Source organism: Neoarius graeffei, chromosome 18 (genome assembly GCF_027579695.1).
Source record: "Neoarius graeffei isolate fNeoGra1 chromosome 18, fNeoGra1.pri, whole genome shotgun sequence".
Classification (NCBI taxonomy): Eukaryota; Metazoa; Chordata; class Actinopteri; order Siluriformes; family Ariidae; genus Neoarius; species Neoarius graeffei.
In genome coordinates this window covers 47,644,084-47,669,930 of record NC_083586.1, presented here as the reverse complement: position 1 = coordinate 47,669,930, position 25,847 = coordinate 47,644,084, and the positions used below count along the sequence as shown (strand labels likewise).

At 41.1% G+C, this 25,847-nt stretch overlaps 1 protein-coding gene across 1 annotated transcript in view; it reads left to right on the top strand.

Moving 5' to 3' along the window:
• Positions 1-25,847, top strand: part of vps8 (VPS8 subunit of CORVET complex) — a 414,958-nt gene that overhangs the window by 58,736 nt on the left and 330,375 nt on the right. Inside the window, exons 10-18 of the mRNA XM_060898945.1 lie at positions 1,406-1,559; positions 6,722-6,781; positions 7,443-7,550; positions 9,409-9,489; positions 12,595-12,765; positions 15,055-15,129; positions 21,810-21,845; positions 21,929-22,019; positions 23,424-23,470. Coding sequence (XP_060754928.1) covers positions 1,406-1,559; positions 6,722-6,781; positions 7,443-7,550; positions 9,409-9,489; positions 12,595-12,765; positions 15,055-15,129; positions 21,810-21,845; positions 21,929-22,019; positions 23,424-23,470 — 823 coding nt within the window. The remainder of the gene's footprint in view (positions 1-1,405; positions 1,560-6,721; positions 6,782-7,442; positions 7,551-9,408; positions 9,490-12,594; positions 12,766-15,054; positions 15,130-21,809; positions 21,846-21,928; positions 22,020-23,423; positions 23,471-25,847) is intronic.

Here is a 25,847-nt window from a genome sequence, read left to right as displayed (position 1 = left end):
AAATTTAAAAAAGTCAATTTTTTTTAGACTGGCAAACAAATTATTCGTGTAATCGTGCAAAATATCAGTCTATTACTCTTCAGAAACCTTTTATTTTTGTTCCGCGTCTTTCTCAGTTTTGTTTGACGTAATTTATTTTGGTTGCGATTCCAGCTTTCTCGTTTGCGCTCCCTGACTTTTTGCTTGCAGTTTTGGCACAAACTTCATATGTGGGTGGGCTGTCCAGGAATGCATTCCCATTGGGTAACTTGTGTTTGACTGACAGCTACGCTCAGCGATTCCCCCGGAGGCTGTTCCCATTTCCTACTCGGGTTTTGGCGGACTGTTTGACGAGTGACCGATCCATTGACGGTAAACAAGGATCGAGTGGACTTCAGTGGCGACTATGATATTGAATTAATTCAACAAAGTGTAAGTACGGGACAAATGTGTTGTATGTGTTGCAGTAGTACACATTATGCAGGTGTGTTTAACGTTAGCAAGACAGCTATTATATTGGGTAGTGGAGCTAAGGCTAACATTTGACTTGCCACGAAACACCTGCATAATGTGTACTACTGCAACACATACAACACATTTGTCCCGCACTTACACTTACACTTTTCTAAAATGCCTACAATGCCAAAATGATGATATTAAACAATAATCCATTGATTTAAAGTTAGATATGATTCCTAAGTCTTCTTGAAGAACATTGGGGTCAGGCTCTCTCTCTCTCGCGCTCTCTTTCCTCTCTCTCAAAATTGCACTATTGGTTCATTTGCAGTTTTTTTTTTTTCTTTTTTGGGGGGAAGCGAGATAACACTTTTGACCACCAGGAGGCAGTCGAGTCCTCCTCCTAAGAGTGACTCCACCTCGTTAGGAAAAAGTCCATTGACAGTGTTTTAGTATTTTTTATTTAATTTTAAATTTTTTTTTTAAACCATGTAGTCGTGACCTACAGTACGGACATCTGCTCTACCCGTCTTGTTTGTACTCTGATCCATTTTGAATCAATATAATGAGAATCCGATCAGATCAGAGATGTGATTACTACAGACTACAGGAATCTTTTATTTTGCATTTCTTGATTTCTTCATTTCTTGAAATTATATCAGCTTTGTTTAAGATTAGACTAGCAGCGAGGAATGATGGACAAAATGGCCTAAATTTCTGTTTTAGATGACGTGCCTCTGGCTCTGAATCATCTCTGTGGCCTGTATAACTGTGTGTGTGTGTGCGCGCGCGCGTGCTGATTGATGGAACTGCCTCTAGTCATTTACCGATCACTGCTATCACACAGAGTAATGGGTTTGACTGCAGTCTGCTGAAAGCCTTGATGATTTTATTTGTCCTCTCACTCTCATTTTGTCTCACTCCCTCTCTTCTCTTTTTTTTTTTTTTTTAAACCTCTTTTTCCTGGCAGGCGGGTGATGGGGATGAGGACATGTGAGTCTCGGTGTTTGTTCAGCGGCAGTAAGGGGGAGGTGTGTTGCGTTGAACCGCTGCACGCAGGCCCTGAACTAAAAGACCATCCTATTACTCACTACTGTCTGCTGGCCATGGCCTCGCTCACCAAGGTCTCACACACACACACACACACACACACGCACGCACGCACACATTTATTCTCCATGCCATACTTCTACACATTCTCACTCTACTAAACATTAGGCATGTAAAAACCATTAAAAAAATGTCACAATATTCAAATATTAATTACTTGAAATACTGAATATTAAATTTCTTCTGTCAGAATGAAGAACAGCAGTAGAGCTCCACTGTGTTCAGATCACATAAACCACTAAAATGGTCTCTTTCTTAAAACCTGTGTCTCAAATTCTTTGCTTATACTAACGATCAGTCATTAACTAAGCATTCTTGGCAATATTATAGTCATCTTTAACTAAGAATCGAATTAAACGAAAGCTACAAGAACTCCTGTGGAGGTGTGTCACATTGCATACTGTTTGATTTTCTGACAACGTGAACAAAATGTTGATCTGTTCGACAACACTTGTTTTCAAACAAGATTGGACTCATGATCTGTGTATGCGGAGGAGGCTGTTGGTGTTTTAATCTCGTTTTGATGAAATCGATATGACTGTGTCGGATTTATGAAGTTAGTTTAAGGAGTGAAGCTGAAACAGGTATTGAAAGCTTTGAATGCAAATTTCTCCTTTTTCATTTTTTTGTTTCTTTAATATTTAACAATTATTCGCTGAAGGAATATCGGTGAATAATAACCGAGATGAAGTCAAGGTTATTGTTTTAAATAATAATGGCTGGCTTTTTTTTTTTTTTTGTGGTATATCAGATATATTCCATTCAGCTAGCATCATGCTAGCTGAATGGAATATATCTGATATACCATGAAAAAAAGCCATTATTATTATAATACATACACATTCTTTTCAGGTGTTCAACGCATCTTTCTTTTTCAAAATTCTCTCAAAATCTTTCATATTTGATGAAGCAAACCTGGCGGCCATGTTTGTTTACAAATCGTCACAGTCGCTCGCTAGCGTGGAAGTTTTACGTCTCTGACGTGTGACGTTATGTTGTCTTGGCAACCATGCAATACCGTAAACCAGGGGTTTTCAAATTCATTGAATGCGAGCCTCCCCTTGGAGTAGGTCAAGACAACCGAGCCCCCCTAACACCCCCCCCCCCCCCCCCCAAACCCAAACCTAAATATTCCCCACACAGGTGTGTTTCAATAATAACTGATAGGCCAATACATGTTTTTTCTTCTTTTGTTTACTGTATCAAATTGTTTTTCTTGTAACAAAGTAGGCCTACATCCACTTAAAAAAAACATTCCTAAAATTCATTCATAAAATATGATAATAAAATAATGTGATATAATAAAATATATTAATACATGAATTAAACAGACGCCAATGTAAAATTGAACTCACGTCAACAACAGGAAAAAAACATGAAAACCTGAATTTAACAGACGTCAACTTAATAATGTCATCGGAAAGAACATATTCCGAGATTTAGGCTACTTGTGCACATTGAAAACCTCTTATTATTTTAACAACTAGGCATAAAGTGTTTCTCCGCGCCTCCCCAGTGACTCTTTGGCGCCCCCCAGGGGAGGCGCGCCTCACCTTTTGAAAACCACTGCCGTAAACCATATTCAGCGCTCATTCTCCATTGGGTAGAGTGACGTAATACACCTAGGATAAGCGATATGCTCACAATATTGCATGCTATCAAACCAAATGAGCGAAACTCGCTAGAAGGCAATAGAACGCGTTTTTATTCCATTGAAAAAGCGTCCTGTATGTATAATTGTAAGATTTTTTTCTTTTACCTCTCGGGCCCTCACCATCTCGAGATCAGTCCCCCCGTGTCACCTAGACGTCTGGGGGGGGTGAGTCGCGAAAGAAAGACTGGAACCCCAAAGTAGTTCACATCTTTATTCGCAAGTCCCCCCAACTAATCAATTAAAAGAGACCCCTTACCTGATTGGAAGTATTCCCCGTACGGGCCACCAAATTGTAAGATTTTTTCTTCTACCTCTCGGGCCCTCACCATCTCGAGATCAGTCCCCCCGTGTCACCCAGACGTCTGGGTGGGGTGAGTCACGAAAGAAAGACTGGAACCCCAAAGTAGTTCACATCTTTATTTGCAAGTCCCCCCCAATTAGACAAGCATACAGAGGGTTATTATATGTGGGTGTTATCTGTGTGGATGAAATGACATCACTGTTTGATATCTGTCTGTGTGTGTGTGTGTGTGCGTCTGTGTGGATCTGTGGGTGTGTCTGTGAATGCGTGTGTGTGAATATGGCTAGGTCAGCAAATCACATCTTAATTCCAATTCCTTAATTTCATTAATATGTATGTGTGTAAGTGAAAATATATCCTGTATACATTTCAGATGTTCTAACAGATATATCAACATTTACCTCATGTTCTGATAGAATGTTCCAAAACACGTCTCGAGCATTGTGTCTAGCTTAGACAGAAGGTCACACAGTAACTTACAAGTTACACAGAATTCAATGCCTTCTAACTGAAATAATAAAATAGAACAGAACAATATTAAGAATAAGTATTAAGTATTAAGGATTACTGCCTTCTTGGTCAAGAATAAATATTTACAATTATTTATCCTTACAAAGGAATAAAACCTTACAATATGTGTGTGTGAATGAAACCTTCAATCATAAGCAAAATAATATTCATATCAGCGATTCAGCAATTTCAGCATTTATGCACGTCAAAGCGTGCGAGATATTTTCACAGCAATTTTAAACAAGACACCATGTTTATGTCTAGCAAAGAGGAAGGTCAGGTTAGTCTAAAATAATAAAGGATCTTAAAAGCTCTACAATATTAAAATCATAAAGTGTAACAATCCTAAATCACGTGTAGCTATAAAACTAACTTAAATCATGGCTTTAAATCGAACAATAATAATCACTGATATTTACTGAGCCTGAGCCAGATAATTGTTTTAGTATTTCTGCACAGGTGATTATTTAAAAAAATATATATTTAAAAAATGATTTCAACCTTCAAAAGCGGCATGTAAACGTAATAAAGGCGCAGCGTAGACCTGTGTCGCTTATCTACTCCGACTCGCATAAAATACTTTGTTTTGAAATTGATGAAATAAATCCCAGTCCCACCTTACGTTTGAATAGTTTTAGACCAAACTTCGTAGCGTCTTTAGTGCTTTTAGGAACAGCATTTGCTTTTATCATTTGTAATTATTCCTGACTTACGGTGGCAAAGCGATCAGCCGCCATTTTGCTCGAGGTGGTTCTCGAGAAATGGTCTGAATTTCTCAACCAATCAGTAAGCACAATTTTCTATAATCGCTTGCATATTTATACTAAATACATCATCTTCTGGCTGCTCCTGATTAGGGGTCGCCACAGCGGATCTTTCGTCTCCATTGCTCCCTGTCTTCTGCATCCTTCTCTACCACACCTGCCACTTTCATGTCCTCGCTCACCACATGCATGTATCTCCTCTTTGGCCTTCCTCGTTTTCGTTTGCCTGGCAGCTCCATCCTCAACATTCTCCTTCCAACATGCTCTGCATCTCTTCTCAGGATGTGCCCAAACCATCTCAGTCTCATCTCCCTTAGCTTAATTCCCAAGCTCTCTACGTACATGTGCTGTCCCTCTGATGTGCTCGTTCCTTATCCTGTCCAACCTCCCATCGCAAGCCTTAACATCCTCAACTCCGCCACCTCCAACTTTGCCTCCTGTCTCTTCGTTAAGGGTACGGTCTCCAATCCATACATCACAGCTGGTCTCACTACTGTCTTATACATCTTACCTTTCATTTTTGCTGGGACTTTCCGATCACAAATGACTCCCGAAATCCTTCTCCAACTGCTCCACCCTGCCTGCACTCGCTTTCTCACCTCACTATCGCAGCTCCTGCACAGTTGACCCCAGGTACTTGAATTCACCAACTTGCTTTACATCTACTCCTTGCATCTTCACTACACTCTCATCCCCATTCTCACTGATGCACATGTATTCCGTTTTACTACTGCTCACCTTCATTCCTCTTCGTTCCAATGCATACCTCCATCTCTCCAAACCCAACTCAACCTCCTTTCTACTTTCACCACATATCGCAATATCATCCACAAACATCATGTTCCATGGTGACTCTTGCCTCACTTCATCCATCAAGCTATCCATCACTACGGCAAACAAGAAAGGACTCAAAGCAGATCCTTGATGAGGTCCCACCTTCACCTTGAAGCATTCAGTTGTTCCAACTGCACACCTCACTGCTGTTTCACTGTTCTCACACATGTCTTGCACCACTCTAATATATTTCTCATTCACTCCACTCTTTCTCATACAATACCATAACTCCTCTCTCGGCACTCTATCGTATGCCTTCTCCAGGTCTACAAACACACAATGTAGCTTTCTCTGGCTTTCTCTGTACTTCTTAAAGCAAAAATTGCATCCGACGTGCTCTTCCTTGGCATAAACCCGTACTGCTGTTCACAGATTGCTACTTCTCAATACCCTTTCCCATAGCTTCATGGTGTGGCTCATCAATTTTATTTATACTAAATACATCTCATCTCATTATCTGTAGCCGCTGTATCCTGTTCTACAGGGTCGCAGGCAAGCTGGAGCCTATCCCAGCTGACTACGGGCGAAAGGCGGGGTACACCCTGGACAAGTCGCCAGGTCATCACAGGGCTGACACATAGACACAGACAACCATTCACACTCACATTCACACCTACGCTCAATTTAGAGTCACCAGTTAACCTAACCTGCATGTCTTTGGACTGTGGGGGAAACCGGAGCACCCGGAGGAAACCCACGCGGACACGGGGAGAACATGCAAACTCCGCACAGAAAGACCCTCGCCGGCCACGGGGCTCGAACCCGGACCTTCTTGCTGTGAGGCGACAGCGCTAACCACTACACCACCGTGCCGCCTACTAAATACATATACAACTAAAAAATTATATCACTTGTGGTTGAAGTACATGCAAAAGAGAAACATATTTCACTTTTGAGAACTGTATATAGTTAAAAAAAAAAAGTGGTGTCACATCACGATTATGAGAAATCAAATAGTGGTGGATCACGCATAAACAAGCACTTGCTGATATTTCATTCATTAAACACTCAGATACGCTTACACACACCTTCGAGTTCTCCTTTATGTTTACACCTGCATTGGCTGAGAATACTGATAATGAACAGTTGTTTGTCTCTCTCTCTCTCTCTCAGATTCTGGTGATTGGACTGAAGCCATCTCTAAAGGTCTGGATGACGTTTCCATATGGGAAGGTATTGTCACTCGTCATCGTTAGTAGTGTGTGTGAGAGCTGAGTCATATTATACACACCTTTTTAGTTTGTGTGATTTTGATGTGAAAATGATCTGAAAGACAGCAGAGTTATTTCACTTTATTTTTCCCCCCTACCTCTTTGGCACTTTCCATCGCTCCCTTTCTCTCTGTCTTTTTCCTTCTTTTTTCTCTGTTTTTTTTTTTGCTGTCAGATGAAGCCACCCGAGAGCACATCGCATGCTGGCACTTTTCTCATTCTCACTGCATCATCGTCTCTCTCAGCTGTAGAGCTCCATAGAGAGACGTAATTATTTTCCTCAATAGGCCTTTTTTCTCTTTCGTTCTTTCCTGCCATTAAACTGCCAGCGACCGAGAGCGTCATGTGAAGCCACAGTGCTCGATCTGAATGCTTACGTGTGCCATTATTGGAATAAGTAGTGTCCGGTCAGACTGGAGTCCTTCCTTTTCCTCAGAGTCTGATTTGCACTGATTGTCCCTGGGGGGAGCTTTGTTCGCTTCCCACGTGAGCGTTTCTATGTGTCTCTTTGTGGTTTTGTGGTTTGCTCATGGGTGTGAGGGTTTGGGTTTTTCCTCTTGTTTTCTTTCTCTGTACTTTTGGTTTGACAGTCGGTTATTTTTTTGGTGTTGTTGTGAGCGCAGACAGACCCTGCCAGCGTGCCCCAGTTGGCATGGCAGTTTGTAGCTGCACAAAAAGCAGTGAACCCCATCCTCGCCTTCTGTAGAGGAGACACTGTCCACTTCCTGCTGGTAAGAATAACGAGCATCACATTTTATACACTCGGGAAGAACTAGCCGATTCGAAAACAAACACACACACACACACACACACACCCTGTGAATCTCTATACAAGTATTCTGTATTGGTGCACAAAATTTCAGTATCAGTTTCATTTTTAACGGCTTTGTCACCCTTTAACGTGTCCTCAAGCAGCAATACTTCGCAATTCTGCCCAGTCACAAATGGATTTCTCTTCATTCTGTAGTTATGCTCACTACATAGGGGATAATGTAATATAATATAATGTTGTAAAATCTATATAGTCCATAAAATGGCCGGATAAACACCTTAAGAGATTCAGCCACAGACGAAACGCAGCTCCAATACGTTCTGGTTAGAAATTAAGGGCAAAAGTTTGCACCCCATGGATTTGAATAGGGGGAATAAAAAGCCACTTATATTTTACAATGCATTTGAAAAAGTTAAAAAAAAAAATCCTGAAGGCATGGAGTAGGCACGTAATGATATATCGTGTAATTATTATCAGGCTGCATAATCTCTGTAGTTGCATTGTTTAGACAGCAGAGAGTGCAATAACGTATATTATTATCCATACAGGACACTTTTTCCATGGAATAAAAATGTGTTCTATTCCCTTCTAGCAGGATTCATTCATTTGGTTTGACAGCATGCGATATTGTTAGCATATCGCTTATCCTACAGTACATGCATTACGTCACTCTAGCCAATGGCGAATGAGCATTGAATATGGTTTAGGATATTGCATGGTTGTCAAGACAACATGACGTCACACATGGGAGGCATAAAACTTCCGCGCTAACGAGCGACTGTGACGATTTGTAAACAAACATGGCCGCAAGGTTTGCTTCATTAAACACGAAAGATTTTGAGAGATTTTTGAAAGAGAAAGATGCATTGAACACCCAAAAGGAATGTGTATGGATAATGATGATGATAATAATAATAATAATAATGGCTTTTTTCATGGTATATCAGATATATTCCATTCAGCTAGCATGATATTGAACGAGTCTTTGAAAAAAGCCAGCCAATATTATTTAAATAGTGGGAATACTTGTGACTTCACTGTAGGAGGAAGCAACACAGCTCTAAAGCTGCAACAAATAGACTGAACAAAAAGCAAAAAAGAAAAGTCGGTAGTTGTTTTCTGTTTAAGATGACTACAGAATTCACAAAGATTCATAAAAGTTTATTAAGAAAAGGCCTATTTGTTAATATTTTTCATTTATAAAAAAAGGAATATATTCGTTAATAGGCTGCTATTATATTTTACTCCAACCTTTACAAATGTGGACAAATAATTATTGTTGGTTATTAAGAAAATGAAGCAAAAAATTTTTTTTTTTAACTTAACAAAAGGAATATTTAAGTTTATAAAGAATAGGAAAATAAATGTTGCAATTTTTTTGGTAATAAAATTTTCTTTCTTCAATTTTTTTTTTCAAAACCATTCTGGGAAAATCGATTTTGTGAACTCAATATTGTGAACTGAATCAAATCATGAAATGAGGGAGTTGTTCAATGCCGAGCATAGAGACTTGTTGCACAATATATTTTACAGTACAAGATCTTTTTAAGGATGCATAATTGATAAATTCACACATAAATTGTGTGAAAATTTATAATTGCGATTCAAAAGCAGTGTGATTTTATACTGGGGGAAACAAAATCGATGTGTGCAAGATTTGCTTTACAAGGTTGATTGAGATCAAACCCCAACTCGGTTGTAAGGTCTTTAGAGGTTCACATCACTTCATGGTAAGGGACAAACATTAATACATGCTATCACTGAAAAGGTAGCACATTCATAGAGGGTTTGATTGATGTGTATGCGCGTGTTTTCAGGTGAAGAAGGACGAATCAGGAACTGTCCATGTCATCAAACAGCGACAGCTCCAACTCAACTGTGACCTTATCAGCGTGACAGTGAGTATATCCCTCCCGGCCTGCATCTCTCTGATCAAATTCACACATTAAACACATCTTTCACATGCGTACACACACACACACAAGTGAATCTGTTCCGACTTCAGAAGCCTTCACTACCCAACACAGTAAGTGCCTCTGGCAATGTCATGCCCTTCCTTTATCACATTTTTTTTTTTTTTGATGAAAACCAGTCATATAAAGCTGGACGATATATTAAAAATTATCTTTCACAGGACTATTAAAATGTTGCCTGGTCACAGTATGTCTGTATAGCAGGCTTAGACTACGTTCAGACTGCACCCTGAAACGACCCATATCCGATTTTTTTGCCCATATGCGACCTGTATCCGATTTGTTATTGACAATCTGAACGACACAGATCCGATTTTTTCACATGCGACCCAGGCCGCTTGGATACGTGGTCCTAATTCCGATGCATATCCGTTATTTTCACATGCGACTGCAGTCTGACCGGACAGGTCGCATTCATGCGACCTACACGTCATCAACAAGAGACAAACGTCACTATTCTGCGTTGGCTAATCCCGCCTCTTTGGTGGAAAACAACATTTGTACAGTTTTCAGAATTTAAATAGACTTTTATAGAATTGATCAAGCTAATGGTGGATTTGGTAGGGACCTGGATGTTAAATCATCCTGTATTACAAGATTATAAGATTGTTCTGGAAATTTCCAGTAATTTGACACCTTCGGTCTCATTAGTCTGCTGCCCACATTAATCAGATTATTGTGTGAGTTCCGCCGCCACCACAAAAACCACATCGTCAGGTCTCACCTCATCTCCGTGCTTTACTTGCAAACTTGAAGAGTGCGCTTTTTTTGTTTACGTATTACGTAGATGTGCTTATTACGTGTCAATTTGCGCATGCGGGACACTTTTGGGTCGTTTTCCGTTCATATTGGAGATCGCATACAAGTCTCATATAATTGGTTATGTGAACGGCTTAACAAAAAAATCGGATTTCACAACAAATCGGATATGGGTCGTTTCAGGTTGCAGTCTGAACATAGTCTTGTAGTGCTCGAGTCCGACTCGTGCCCTAATTTTAAGGACTGATGACTCGGACTCATGCATTAACTGCATTCGGACTCGTAAATTGGAGATGAGGACTTGGATTTTTTTCTTTCTTTTTTTTTTGTAACATGCCATCATAATTTGGCATAAGATATTTATATCTACATTAATTTTTGTCCTAATTTCATGCAAGAGTGTCACACCTGCGCACCTTGGCATGTGCATCAGATAAACTCTGGGGTGCGCTCTGGACAGCGCGCAGGCGCCAAGTAGACACTCGTGTGCGCACGCACCGTAAACGACTGGCACCTGCGCAGGATTAAAGCGCAATCAGTACGCCGATATAAAAACTGTGAAAACACACTTACTTTGCGAAGTATTGAGTTGCGTTGCTGACACATTACCGAGCCTTATTTCCTTGGTTGGTTTCCTGTTTCTCGTCTTTGATTCTGCCGAGTCTACGATAGCCTGTTTGTGTCTTGCTCGACCTGTTGACTGTTTCACTGTTTTACGATTTTGCCTGCCATTCTGGATTGTTTACCGTCTTCACTTGTATTAATAAACACACCTTCTGCGCTTACATCCGTCTCCCAACCATCTCTGACAGAATACTTTACACTCTCTGATAAAGAGAAGCACATTCACCTGTTCATACGGCATGTTCAGGAACAAACTAACGTTAATGGCGCTAAAACAGCCATCGTCAAATGGTGCGGTTGGAGTCTTGGACTCGGCTCGAAATTTTTTTTAATGATTTGGACTTGACTCGGACTTGAACACTGGGGACTTGAGACTGGACTCGGATTCGAGTTTTACGCTACGTTCACACTGCAAGGCTTAATGCTCAATTCCGATTTTTTTGTGAAATCCGATTTTTTTGTGAGGTTGTTCACATTAACAAATATATGCGACTTGTATGTGATCCTCAGTATGAACGAAAAGCGACCTAAAAGTGTTCCGCATGCGCATTGCAGGATACGACGACGTCACACGCAGTGAGCATGGCCAGTGTTTACGGAAGTAAAACCGCCCGGTTGCGGTATGACTCATCCAATCTAGCTTGAATAGCTGCATCCCCCCAAATGGAAATCAGCTCCCTAACCTCTGCGTCCTTCCATTGAGAAGATTCAGAACCTTCACAGCCCGAAGCGTCCCTCGCATTGATGTCATGCGCAGAGGCGCAGATATGTTTTTTGAACTGGGGGGACAAAAAACTGGGGGGGACAAAGCTGCCAGCAAACCAACCCCGATATGCCTGTCAAACTTGTTGTGGGTTACCATAGCAACCAAGCTCGAGCTCGCAACCTGTGCAGTCTGCGCAGCTCAACCAACCGAATATCAGTCTTTGTTTTATGTGAGTTGTTGCAACTATGTATGTACTGCTGTGCACCTCAATAAACTGAATGGTAATTAGTCTTTTGATTTTTCCGTGAGGTTTGCCTTATGCAAAGAAAGACAGCATAGACGTTTTTTCCTCCCTATAAGTGGGGGGGACCGAACGAAGTGAATTTAAATCTGGGTGGGACAAATCCCACCCGTCCCACCCTCTATCTGCGCCCGTGATTATGCGCCATGTTGTTGTAACTTTTTTTGAGAGACCTGCCGCCTACTTCAGCGCAGAATAGTGACGTTTGTGGCTTGTTGATGACGTGTAAGTCGGATGAATGCGACCTGGCGGTTCAGACTGAAGTCGCATATGAAAAGAGCGGATAGGAATCGGAATTAGGACCACATATCCAAACGGCCTGGGTCGGATTTGAAAAAATCGGATCTGTGTCGTTCGTATTGTCAATAAAAGATCGGATACAGGTCACATATGGGCGAAAAGATCGGATTTGAGTCACTTCAGCCTGCAGTGTGAACGTAGCCTTAGTGACTCAACTACAACACTGCTTTTTTTTATAAAATTTTGTCCATATTTTATGCACATTTTTATGGAAATTCAACCTAAAATATTTCAACATTCATGTAAATTGCAGCAAACAGACAGGCAACAAATTAACAACAACAAAAAAAATCTGTTTTTCTGTATTTGTTGAACTTGAGTCTTGTTCTGTCTCCCTTAGTGGCTGAATCCTCGCACCCTGGTGTTGCTGGACAGCGCAGAGAAGCTGCACGTGCTGGACCGGCCCAGTCAGGAGGAGCTGGAAAGTCTGGACTTGGCCGAGGTGCAACTCGTCTACAACAGCAGCCATTTTAAATCGCTTGCTACAGGGGGCAACGTCAGCCAGGCCCTGGTGAGTAAAGCCAGGGTCAATGCTTCTGTCACGGGGAGTTTTATCGGCTCTGGATTTAATTATGGCTGTAATACGGACATCCGAAATGATTATATCTGGAACATTAAGCTATAGTGTAAGTGTTAATGATGTCATGAAGTAGTTATTAAAGACAAACTGTAGTATGATGGAATGCTGTGTGACACCGAGGTCATGTGTTTTTGACTGGGACACAGAGGCCACGCCTCCTTCGCTGTATATCCTTCAATTGATGGTATACATCTCGTGTGATCACTAACTGTGCCCAAGCATAGAACCCAGACACTCTGATGAGCACCAGCATATTTCAATTCATTCGTCAGTATTTGGGTTAATAACCTGTCTGGTTCTCACCTTAATCTTGAACGCAAATTGTAGTCGGTGAGTAAAGCTGCAAATTCCTCGTTGAACGTCAGCTGCGTCCATAGAAATTTTCTTACCTGCAGTAGGCATTCACCCAATTCATGATTCAGTTTGATTCATAAGATTCAGTTCATGATTTGATTTTCTCACGATATTTAAAAAAAAAAAAAATTAAATGAAGAAAATTTTATTACCAAAAAAAAAGTAACATTTATTTTCCTATTGTTTATCAACTTCAAAATTCCTTTTGTTAAATTAAAAAAAAAAGAAAGCTCATTTCATTTTCTTAATAACCCAAAAATAATTATTTGCCCACATTTGTAAAGGTTGGAGTAAAATATAATCACCTATTAACTAAAATTAAAATATAAAAGCCTATGAACTATCTTTCAGCAGTCTGGAAAAACTGAGCTCTGATTTCTCGTTAAATCTATATGTACAGTCAATCGCACAACAGCTCTCTTGTTGTTTTTCATGGCGTTAGAGCTGTGTTCCTTCCGCCTACGGTGAAGTCACATGCATTCCCGCTGTTCTATTATTCCGCCCTGTGCTGTCTAAACAGCGCAGTTACCACTGGGAGAAATTAAGAGATAATGCAGCCTGATAATATTTGTGATTAATTTTATAATTGTCATAAATTTGTATCGCGATTTATCATCGCACAAAATATAATAATAAGTTCAATTTATATAGCGCCTTTCTTAAAACCCAAGGTCGCTTTACAATTATAGGGAACAAAAAAAAAAAGTCCACCAAATAGAGGCCAGGATGTCATTCCAATGGTGTAGCAGCCACAGTCCCACCAAAAGGTGCACGAAAACAAGTCCCGCACAGCTGCCGCGACACGACGCCGCTGGGCAACATCACTTGGAACACCACACCATGGGTCCACAAAACAAGCACAGCAGCACCGCCACGCAGAGCGCCGGTACATCCCAAACCAACTGCACAGCTGCTGCGACGCCACCGAGCAACATTGCTCGGAACACCACGCCAAGCACTAAAGCACAGAGCGCTGGACAACCACGATGTTTTTTTTTTAAAGATTTTTTTTGGGCTTTTTTTCACCTTTATTGGATAGGACAGTGTCGAGACAGGACAGGCAATGAGCGGGAAAGAGAGACGGGGAGGGATCGGGAAATGACCTCGGGTCGGAATCGAACTCGGGTCCCCGGATTTATGGTATGGCGCCTTAGCCACCTGAGCCACGACGTCCCAACCACGATGTTAAAATGAGCAACGAGCTCACTGCAGTCCATAGCGAGGAGCACAGGCATCAGCCACAGCAAACCAAGGCCTGGAGGGAACCGACGCCCAAAACTGGGTCTGGAGCTACAGCACAACCGGTGGACAAAAACACTCGAACAATAACAAACATCAAACTCCACAAACATAACAAAAAAAAAGAGAGACAGAGAAAATAAAATAAAAAGCTCCGGTGAGAAGCGGCAGCCAGAATGCGCACGACGTGCTTTCAACCGGAAACGAAAAAACCATGAAATATCATTACATGCATGATGATTTACTGAAAGGCACAGATAATCGATGAATCTGTCCAGCATGTGTGAGGGCCATGTGTCACGCCTTCAAAAAAGAAAATAAGTAAAAACAGTCATGGTTTTTGTGTTATGCGAGAACGCTTTTCTTCAGCATGGGAAATTGCATTGGGATGATGCAAGTGGACTCAGGCCCAGGGCGTTAAACGCAAATGGAAGGGGGGGAAGGGGGACAGTTGTACTTGGGCATGGTCCAAGACAACCATGCATTGTGTTACTACGGTATGCCCTTAGACAAGACAAGCGTGATACACATATTAGTTGGGAATCAGATTTTGGATGGAATCTGTGGTAAATGAGTGGCGTGGCCGTATCATCTGTATAAACAAAATGTGCTCTTTTCATTCCGCAGGCTTTGGTGGGAGAGAAGGCATGTTATCAGTCTGTGTGCAGCTACAGTGGTCAGATCTTCTACCTGGGAACAAAAGTATGGCAAAAAGCACAACAGAACTCCAAAACAAGACAATTTAACTGATAATCACGTCCATTATGTGGGTTTTAACACCGACACTCATTAAGTGCCCCTTTTGTTTCTTATCATTTTGTTTATTATGATGTTTTGTACGTAAAGCCTGTGTACAGATTGTGTGTGTGTGTGTGTGTAGTAAGTAGAAAATCCAAGCTAAATGAAGGGTGAAGGCTGTGGTTTCTGGCTGACTCCTTCATCACGTCTCGCTGAGCTTTTGGCACACGCCACTGCAATTATGCTAATTCGACAGCACGCATAATGTGAATCGTGTGAATATTCATCAAGGTCTGTTCGCCTTGGCGCCGTCTGCGAACTGCCAGTTTACCTGAGAGGGAGTGAGAGAGGGAGTGAGCTAGGGAAGGAAACGGTGTTTCTTATTAAAGTGTTAGTGGGTCACTGTAATCAGAATGTACAGTGTAGAAAATGTAGACAAGCACTTGTATTGTGTCATGATTGCTCAACCTAATTGCTTTATCACAGTATGCAATATGATTGCAATGTTGTATTGAAGCTACTCCATTGACCCTGATTGAAGAATAACATTTGAGCACCATTACAGTTCATGTTTTTCGATCTTCGGTGACGCACTTGCGATGTGTCTTCCAATTTGTCACCCAAGTAATGGTCCCTACGGTATATAGGCACCCTCATCCTAAATGACACAGGAACACACGGGAGGTAATGATATTATATTGTGGATGTTGAATACCACAATTTATTCTAGCCACATTCACTGGATGTGAGAAATTTCACTCTGATTGGCTACTCTACTACTAGGATATCAGCTCATATACCATGAATAGAGAAAAACAAAATGGTGGAGCGTGTTGCTCAAACGTCGGAGGACGAAATAAAAACTCTACTCGAAAACAAAACCTCAAAAAAAAAAAAAGCAACAAAATATGGAATGAAAGTATTTGATGGGGCGGCACGGTGGTGTAGTGGTTAGCGCTGTCGCCTCACAGCAAGAAGGTCCGGGTTCGAGCCCCGTGGCCGGTGAGGGCCTTTCTGTGCGGAGTTTGCATGTTCTCCCCGTTTGAATAAAAATTCAAAAGGGTTCACAAACTTTCAAGCACCACTGTATCTTCTTTTATTTTTCAATAATTTATTATTATTATTATAGCATTTTTCACAAATTGTTCCTGTCATTTCGCCGGTTTGTTTAGACGTTTTTTATAAAGTTTTTATTTATCGAATCTGCAAAAAATAAAAATGCTCCGTTTCTCAAAATCCAGTGAATGTGGATAGAATAAAACAGTTATTCCACTCAATCTCATCGTACATGGATTATAGCCAACACAGCGCTACGCACCTCGTTGGCTATCAGCTCATGTCCGACTCGGTTTCATGGAATAACTGTTAAATATTTTATAACTGTTTAACAGGACATGCCACATTGGAACAGGGTTTCTGTTGCCACTTCTTCTTGGTTTGCCTTGTAATTAAACACACCAACTCTGAAGTAGGTTCCTCATAGCAGTCTGTACCCTACCTGAACCATTTTCATTACTGCTGCCAAAGAGGTGATGTTTTCAGTCCAGTTTGTTTCTCTGCCTCGAAGCAGGATTGCACAAAACCTACCAACCTTAATTCCATGAAACTTGGTGGAAGGGTGTAGCATGGACCAAGGAAGAACCTATAAAAATTTTGAATGGATCCGAGTCATCGTGTGAATCCATGGATTTAGTTTCACTTTCGCTAACGTTGTGAGATATGAAATTTGGTTTCCTTGGTGGAAGCCTGCACTCAACAATGCCATACATCTTAAAATCCAGTAGATGGCAGTAAAGTTCAGTGGTGATAAAACATCGTCGTCAGCTGTCCATCGCTAGCGATGATGACTGCTTCATTAGGATGCGCAGAAACGGAGATGGGCCGCGAGGCCCGCACCAGAGCTCCTCTCCTAATGAAGCGCCTTGCACAGTAAGGTAAGACAAACGATGTCGTGCCCCCATTGGTGTTGTCTCTCTGGACCTCAAGACCTGATGCCAAGTGGTGCACAAAAGTGCCACAGACCTGACGGGTGTGGAAATTGCCCCACAGTGACGACTGACTTGCCGAGTGATGCCATCTGTTGGCCATTTGAGTGACTCTTCTGCATGCCATCGACCCTGTTGGGTTCATCTGCCACATTGCACCGAAAAGCGCCCTGTTGCCAGCGCCTTATTGGTGATGCAGTGTTTAACCCATATCTGGAACCCAGGCAGGTGCTACCAATCCAAGTCAGAGCGGACCTGGGAGCAATGGTGATTAAGTGGTAACTCCACTTTCCCCAATACATAGTTTTCACTAACGTCACGGCATTCCGGGGAACGCCCTCCAGCCGCCATCTTGTGGGTCAAACAAAATGGACCATCGCCATTACCGGCTACGTTATCTCAGACGAATTTATGAAGTTATATAGTCAGTTTTCTAAAATAAAGATCAATGTCGGCAAAATCAAGCAAACAGAAGTATATGGATACATTAGACGACATCTCACGACAACGGTATGCAGCCAAACTGGCCTTGATTGGGGGAATTGACCCCTACGAAGTGGACAAAGATGCATTTTCAAGTGACTATGCAGGGCTGCCATCCATATCGTACCCTGATATTGTGAACTATTTCGTGAATAGTAAAAGTGCCTACACACTTGACGACCTCAAAGCATACAAGTCGCTGGAGTCATACAATTATTTTGTCTGTGGCTGGGTCCGCGAAGTCCGCCATATAAAAACAAGTGACAGTCGTGTCCTAATTACAGCCAAGGTATGTAAACATTGGAATTTTAGAGCTCTCAACACTGCATATAAATATATGTGTGTGTATAATATCGAGTTGATTTAAGACAAATTTTACATCCATTAGTGGTATTACAGTACCATGTCAGTGTACAATGTAAACGTAGACTCAGCGGTTCCAGTTAGGCATTCTCCAGAGATTGTTTACACGATGTTTTGGTTTCCAAAAACAAACTTAAACACAATTGATTGTTTATTTAAACAACTTACCACTTATAAAATGATCGGAGCAGACTTTGCTGTGTTTGGAAGGCTGATAATCCTTGCGGTTGATTCTCGCAAGCCATAGATTTCTCCTTTGTATGCTGAGTTTCTTTGTTTGCTCGCCTTCGTGCTCCCGTACAGTGGGAATTCCATAAAAGCTCCGCTTGACGTCATCATCTGACCTATTACGACAGCCGTGAATACAACAGGTGTGCACCATTGCTAGCTTTAAATAGCCTGCTTGGGTTCTTTTGAAGACTTTGTACTCGCGCGTTACAATGTGTGCTCAGTGACCCGTACGGTAAGCTTGACCCACAAGATGGCCGCCACTAGGGAATCCCCGACTCTGTGACGTCATGTGCAAACTATGTATACTCAAGTCCTCTCGGACCTGAGACTCACCACCGGTTGCAGTTTAAAGTCATACCCAGGACGAGTGATAAAACATAGCCAATGTAGAAATATGATGACTTCAAATCACAATCCATATTCGCGGGTCCCACTAACCCTCTGGGGGACACGCATAAGCGAGTTGCTCAAACGTAGTCCAGAAAACAGTCGTCATGGAGCTTTTGAGGATGTTGGTTTCAAAATGTGAAACAAACAAGTGGTTGCGGGTTCAGACTTGGATATTATCGAAGAGTCGACTATCGTCGTTCGTGGAGGTCTGCGCTGTCGGAGCGATCAGACGGGTGAATGTTGTGTTCCGTTTAAAATCCCATTTAAACATTACACTCTGTGTCAGCAGTTGTCCTTGTAATGTATTAGAATGTCTCATTAAGGTTGGCTTTCTTAAGTCCTATTAAGACCTAGGGCATGAAAAGTTGAAGCCCTTAAGCAGCTTGCAGTCATTAAGAGTCTGTGGAAATGAGGAAATCAGCCGTTACAAGCCATAAAATGCAGAAAATACTCACCTTTTTATAAAGCAGTATTTCTAGTGAATATACTGAAGGTGATGCTTGGGTGGTTTGCACAGGTATATTGAAAAACTAAATATAATTGGATATTAAAAACTTTTTTAATTAGTTCCTAAGTCACAAACGGTCAGTATAATAAATTAAAATCAACGTCGTATTACCATTTCATAGCAAGTTAGACACTGATCTTCAGAACCAGTCAAAAGTTTGTACACCCCTACTCATTCAGAGGTTTTTCTGTATTTTGACTGCTTGTTTTCTACATTGCAGAACAATACTGAAGACATCAAAACTATCAAATAATGTACGGAGCATATAAGGAATTATGTGGTGAACAAAAAAGTGTTATTTAAAACATGAAACAACATTTTTTTTTCTTCAACGTATCCACTTTCGTTTCCCTTGATGACGTTTTACACGCTATTGGCGTTTATCTTAACCAGCTTCACGAGGGAGTCACCTGGAATGCTTTTCAATTAACAGGTGTGCCTCGTCAAAAGTTAATTAATGGATGAGTTCCTTGCCTTTTTAATGCGTTTGAGATCGAACAGTAAATAGTAAATAATAAAAATACAGAATTCAACACCACAATTGTAGTAATCCATATTACATCAAGAACCGCTCAACTAAGTAAAGAGAAATGACATCCATCATTACTTTAAGACATGACGTGACTTTAAATTAATACAGTGGTGCTTGAAAGTTTGTGAGCCCTTTTGAATGTTCTATATTTCTGCATAAATATGACCTAAAACATCACCAGATTTTCACACAAGTCCTAAAAGTAGATAAAGAGAACCCAGTTAAACAAATGAGACAAAAATATTATACTCGGTCATTTATTTATTGATGAAAATGATCCAATATTACATATCCGTGAGTGGCAAAAGTATGTGAACCTCTAGGATTAGCAGTTAATCTGAAGGTGAAATTCGAGTCAGGTGTTTTCAGTCAATGGGATGACAATCAGGTGTGAGTGGGCACCCTGTTTTATTTAAAGAACAGGGATCTATCAAAGTCTGATCTTCACAACACATGTTTGTGGAAGTGTATCATGGCACGAACAAAGGAGATTTCTGAGGACCTCAGAAAAAGTGTTGTTGATGCTCATCAGGCTGGAAAAGGTTACAAAACCATCTCTAAAGAGTTTGGACTCCACCAATCCACAGTCAGACAGATTGTGTACAAATGGAGGAAATTCAAGACCATTGTTACCCTCCCCAGGAGTGATCGACCAACAAAGATCACTCCAAGAGCAAGGCGTGTAATAGTTGGCAAAGTCACAAAGGACCCCAGGGTAACTTCTAAGCAACTGAAGGCGTCTCTCACATTTGGCTAATGTTAATGTTCATGAGTCCACCATCAGGAGAACACTGAACAACGGTGGTGTGCGTGGCAGGGTTGCAAGGAGAAAGCCACTGCTCTCCAAAAAGAACATTGCTGCTCATCTGCAGTTTGCTAAAGATCACGTGGACAGAAGGCTATTGGGAAAATGTTTTGTGGACGGATGAGACCAAAATAGAACTTTTTGGTTTAAATGAGAAGCGTTACGTTTGGAGAAAGGAAAACACTGCATTCCAGCATAAGAACCTTATCCCATCTGTGAAACATGGTGGTGGTAGTATCATGGTTTGGGCCTGTTTTGCTGCATCTGGGCCAGGATGGCTTGCCATCCTTGATGGAACAATGAATTCTGAATTATACCAGCGAATTCTAAAGGAAAATGTCAGGACATCTGTTCATGAGCTGAATCTCAAGAGAAGGCGGGTCATGCAGCAAGACAACGCCCCTAAGCACACAAGTCGTTCTACCAAAGAATGTTTATAGAAGAATAAAGTTAATGTTTTGGAATGGCCAAGTCAAAGTCCTGACCTTAATCCAATGGAAATGTTGTGGAAGGACCTGAAGCGAGCAGTTCATGTGAGGAAACCCACCAACATCCCAGAGTTGAAGCTGTTCTGTACGGAGGAATGGGCTAAAATTCCTCCAAGCCGGTGTGCAGGACTGATCAACAGTTACCGCAAACGTTTAGTTGCAGTTATTGCTGCACAAGGGGGTCACACCAGATACTGAAAGCAAAGGTTCACATACTTTTGGCACTCACAGATATGTAATATTGGATCATTTTCCTCAATAAATAAATGACCAAGTATAATATTTTTGTCTCATTTGTTTAACTGGGTTCTCTTTATCTACTTTTAGGACTTGTGTGAAAATCTGATGATGTTTTAGGTCATATTTATGCAGAAATATAGAAAATTCTAAAGGATTCACAAACTTTCAAGCACAAAACCAGTGAATTAGGAGGTGTGTTCAAACTTTTATCTGGTGCTGTATATTGACCTAGCGTTGAGTATTCACATCCCAAAGAAATGCACAAAAGCATGAAAACATCAATGAGAAGTATCAGAAATATTTTAGTCTTTTGTGTTTACGTAAAAATTAAACTAAAATCTAAAACCTGTAAATAATTTGAATTCAGTGTCTTGCTGGTTTCATGACTTAAAAAAAAAAAAGTACGAGTATGCAAACATTTGCTCGAAGCTTTAGCTGCAGTCCAACTGAAACACCATCTTATTATAGTTAGTTTTTTTTTTTCTTTTTTATCAGACATCTAGATGTCTGATAAAAAAGAAAAAAAAACTAACTATATTTAATATAAGACATAATGAATGTAATCGAAACACCATCTTATTATGTCATGTCTTAATAATGTTTGTTTTGTCTCCTGCAGTCTGTCCATATTATGACCCTCAGAAACTGGAGAGAGGTAGGTAGTGTATGTTTGGGGGGGGGATTGTCTGTCTGTCTACAATTCTGTAGTTATGTAATAATTCACAAGTTTCTTTGCAGCGCGTCGATCATTTATTGAAGCAGGAGAAGTTTACAGAGGCGCTCTCTTTAGCCTGGTCTTTCCACGAAGGCACAGCAAAAGCAGTACTGGGTGAGTTAACATTTATATTTCAGTAGTGGATGGCTATCAATCAAAGCCTTCGAATGCTGGAGAGATGTGTATTGTGAGTGCCAGGTTAGACCAGTGTATCTCAAACTTTTTACTGTTTAAAAAAAAAAAAAAATCATGGACACACACACACACACACACACACACACACACACACACACACACACACACACAAAAAAAAAAATCCCCCAGTAATATTTTAGCTATTCATTGGCGCCAACTAATTTCTAAACTTTCTGCCTTTATAATAACCTAGTAAACTAGACCCACCCGCCTAGCGGCCAAAAATATTTTTGCCTACGAGTGGGTCTAGCCTCGCACCATATAAACAAAAACACCCCGGGCATCAAATCGTGCCCGCCAATCACAACGCAAGGTTTTTGTTTGGATTCTTTGGGCGGGCTTTTGCAGGAGTGACGACAAGGCTGCGCGACGCTGGCGAAAGCACAGCAGGAAAGATGGCTACGGCTAGTGAACAGCGCGCGTTTGACTCCGCTTTGGAATCAGTTTTAGAAGAATTAGACTTGGAGTTTTCGTTGAAACATGAGCAGGAAGAGGCTCTCCGCTCATTCCTTTTCAAGAAGGACGTTTTCGCTGTTTTGCCGACCGGCTATGGCAAAAGTCTGATCTACCAGCTGGCTCCGCTCGTAGCCAAAAGGATGGGGCTAGTTTGTGCAGTACGAAGAATTAATAAACAGCTTTGAAACATTACTTTTTGATTGTTTCTTATTTTCCCGTTATTTTAAATTTAAGGGAAATTATTTCACCAAACACCACTAAATAAAAACTCTCAAAAACAGTTTAAGCAAACCCTTGAAAAACACTTGGAAAAAATAAGAGTGTATGTGGTACAGACTCCAAACTTGTGGTCATTATCTCCAAACTTCTTAATATGTAGAACCTGTTTATTAATTAATACGCATTTTGAAAAATTATTTATTTCAAGGCCTCCCCCACTGCTTTCTGTCGCTCTGACTACGTCACAGTCACTGTTGCGCTGATTGGTCAGAGCGTTGGCCTATACGCACAGAGACAGTTTGAAAGACAGCGGGTTGTTCCTCCTACACCCGTCGGAAATGTCTACGGATCGAGGCCAGACTAAATATTCACATTTAGTCTGGCTTGCCAGGCTACCTTTATAATGCATTTTGATTCAAATTGCAATTAATTTTCTGTTTACATTATTTATAGGTATAATAACTTTTATAATAGTAGGCTGTGGTTTAAAAAAAAAAAAAAAATAGAAAACCGCAGACCCCCTGACTACGCATCACTGACCACACTTTCAGAATCATGGCTCTAGACTGTTTTGTTGTTGCCGCATTTGGAATTTACGATGATTGAATCTCTCGCACTGTGTTCTTTGTGTTTTGATGGACGTCCCAGGTCTGTTCGGCGACCCTGCCAAGCGGAAGGGAGTAGTAGCTGACAAGGTAACGCCCTCCATAACGTATAAGCACTGAAAGATGTGAAAAACGCTAATTAGCCATAAAAGATTTGAGTGGCTGAATGACGGGCTGCCAAGTGACTCAGCCTGCTAAGTTTTAAAAGCATCCAAGACTTTGTTTTTGCTTGTTAACGCCCTTTAAGGATGTTCACTATTGTGTGAAGGGAGAGAGCTGGAGCAGATGGGAACTGGTTGTCACTGCCATCAAGAAAAAACTCACTGAAATCCACGCACGGATAGATGAAGAAAATAACGTCTTAGAAACTACAAAAATATGCACGGACATCACTACCTTAAAGTGTCTATCATGGGTAAATTCAGGAGCAAGATCAATGTAATTCTCCTAATATTAAACTTTGGTCAAATATCTGTAACATTTTGCATTTTGTGCAATTTTTTTTTACCTTGCGCAATACCAGAAAAATTCAGTTGAAATCAAGCCATTTGAGGCGAATTGGTCCGCCTCTGAAAAAACTTGGCATTTGGATTTCCCAGCAAACACTGATTTTCGTGACGTCGCGTGCGGGACGCCTCCCTCTGAATCCTACGTCAGCGCTGGTTTGTTTATGAGAAAACGACCTGGTGGTTTTCTGCAAATTTCTTCAACGTTATCGCGTAATTATTAAAATGGTTAACAGATGTATCGTAGGAGGGTGTAGCAACACCAATCTTGATGGGATGAGTACTCATCGTTTCCCAAAAGACCGGACAATGAGAGAGAAATGGGAGCGCTTGGTCTACACAGGCTGTGCACTGAAACCGTGCAAGCTCGCGCCTGCAGAGGGAGGCGTCTCGCACGCGACGTCACGAAAATCAATGTTTGCCGGGAAATCCAAATGCCAAGTTTTTTCAGAGGCGGACCAATTCGCCTCAAATGGCTTGATTTCAACTGAATTTTTCTGGTATTGCGCAAGGTAAAAAAAATTGCGCAAAATGTGACAGATATTTGACCAAAGTTTAATATAAAATAGGAGAATTACATTGATCTTGCTCCTGAATTTACATGTAAAGAAGTGCTGTAGACCAAAAATGGCTTAAAAATAATGCAATGAAATGTCTCATCTCATCTCATTATCTCTAGCCGCTTTATCCTGTTCTACAGGGTCGCAGGCAAGCTGGAGCCTATCCCAGCTGACTACGGGCGAAAGGCGGGGTACACCCTGGACAAGTTGCCAGGTTATCACAGGGCTGACACATAGACACAGACAACCATTCACACTCACATTCACACCTACGGTCAATTTAGAGTCACCAGTTAACCTAACCTGCATGTCTTTGGACTGTGGGGGAAACCGGAGCACCCGGAGGAAACCCACGCGGACACGGGGAGAACATGCAAACTCCGCACAGAAAGGCCCTCGCCGGCCACGGGGCTCGAACCCGGACCTTCTTGCTGTGAAGCGACAGCGCTAACCACTACACCACCGTGCCGCCCGCAATGAAATGTTTCAAGATTAAAAAATACTATAAGCAGTAAGCCATAATAAATGAAACAAAGTCAGTATTTGGTGTGAGACGACCCTTTGCTTTAAAAAAATAGTAGTCTGAGGTACAGTGAGTGCAGTTTGATAAGGAAATGAGCTGTAGGTTTTACTGAGCATCTTCCGGAACCAGCCACAGTTCTTCTGGACACTTTGACCGTCACGCTCGCTTCTTCATTTTGTATTAAAACCCAGCAGCCTTCATTATGTTTCCTTTTTTCATCTGAAAAGAGGTCTCTTATGTAATATGCTGCTCAGATACAAACTTTTTTTCTTCTGTAACATTTAATGTTGTGCTGAAGAAAAAAACCCGAACCTTGGGAACTCGAAAATGGTTTTGTAGTGTTTTGACTCGATAATGTAGAAGTCATAAAATAAAAATCTATAATAAAGTGTGGATGGAAAAAAAAAATAGGGCGACTAAGACTTCTGCACCGTACTGTAGGTCTGAAATGACATTGTAAAAATTAAAGGTCTCATATGCGTCTATGTTAGGGGTCCGTGTACTTTTTCTTTCATTCATTCATTCATTATTCTATTTTGGAATGAAAGATGAAATTTAAAAAAGGGTGCAGCTTAGTCTGGTTAACACCAGACCATATCACAAGTGAAATATGGTCTGGAATCCGCCTATTGAATTTCTCGTAGGGGAGGTGTGGTTTACGATTGTCAACGGCCGTTTATTGGACGTTGCGAATGTCTATCATTGGCCATGGGCTACGTATACGCCAAATCATGGCAGTTGTACCCGATGACGTAGTTAGAGCGACGAAGAAAGACTGTAACGCCAAACGCTGTTCTTTTTTTTCGCTCTAAGCTATTCAGAACAGTGTCTAAAGCTTGATCGAAAGTTTGGTTCGTATCGCTCGCCGCCATGTTAAA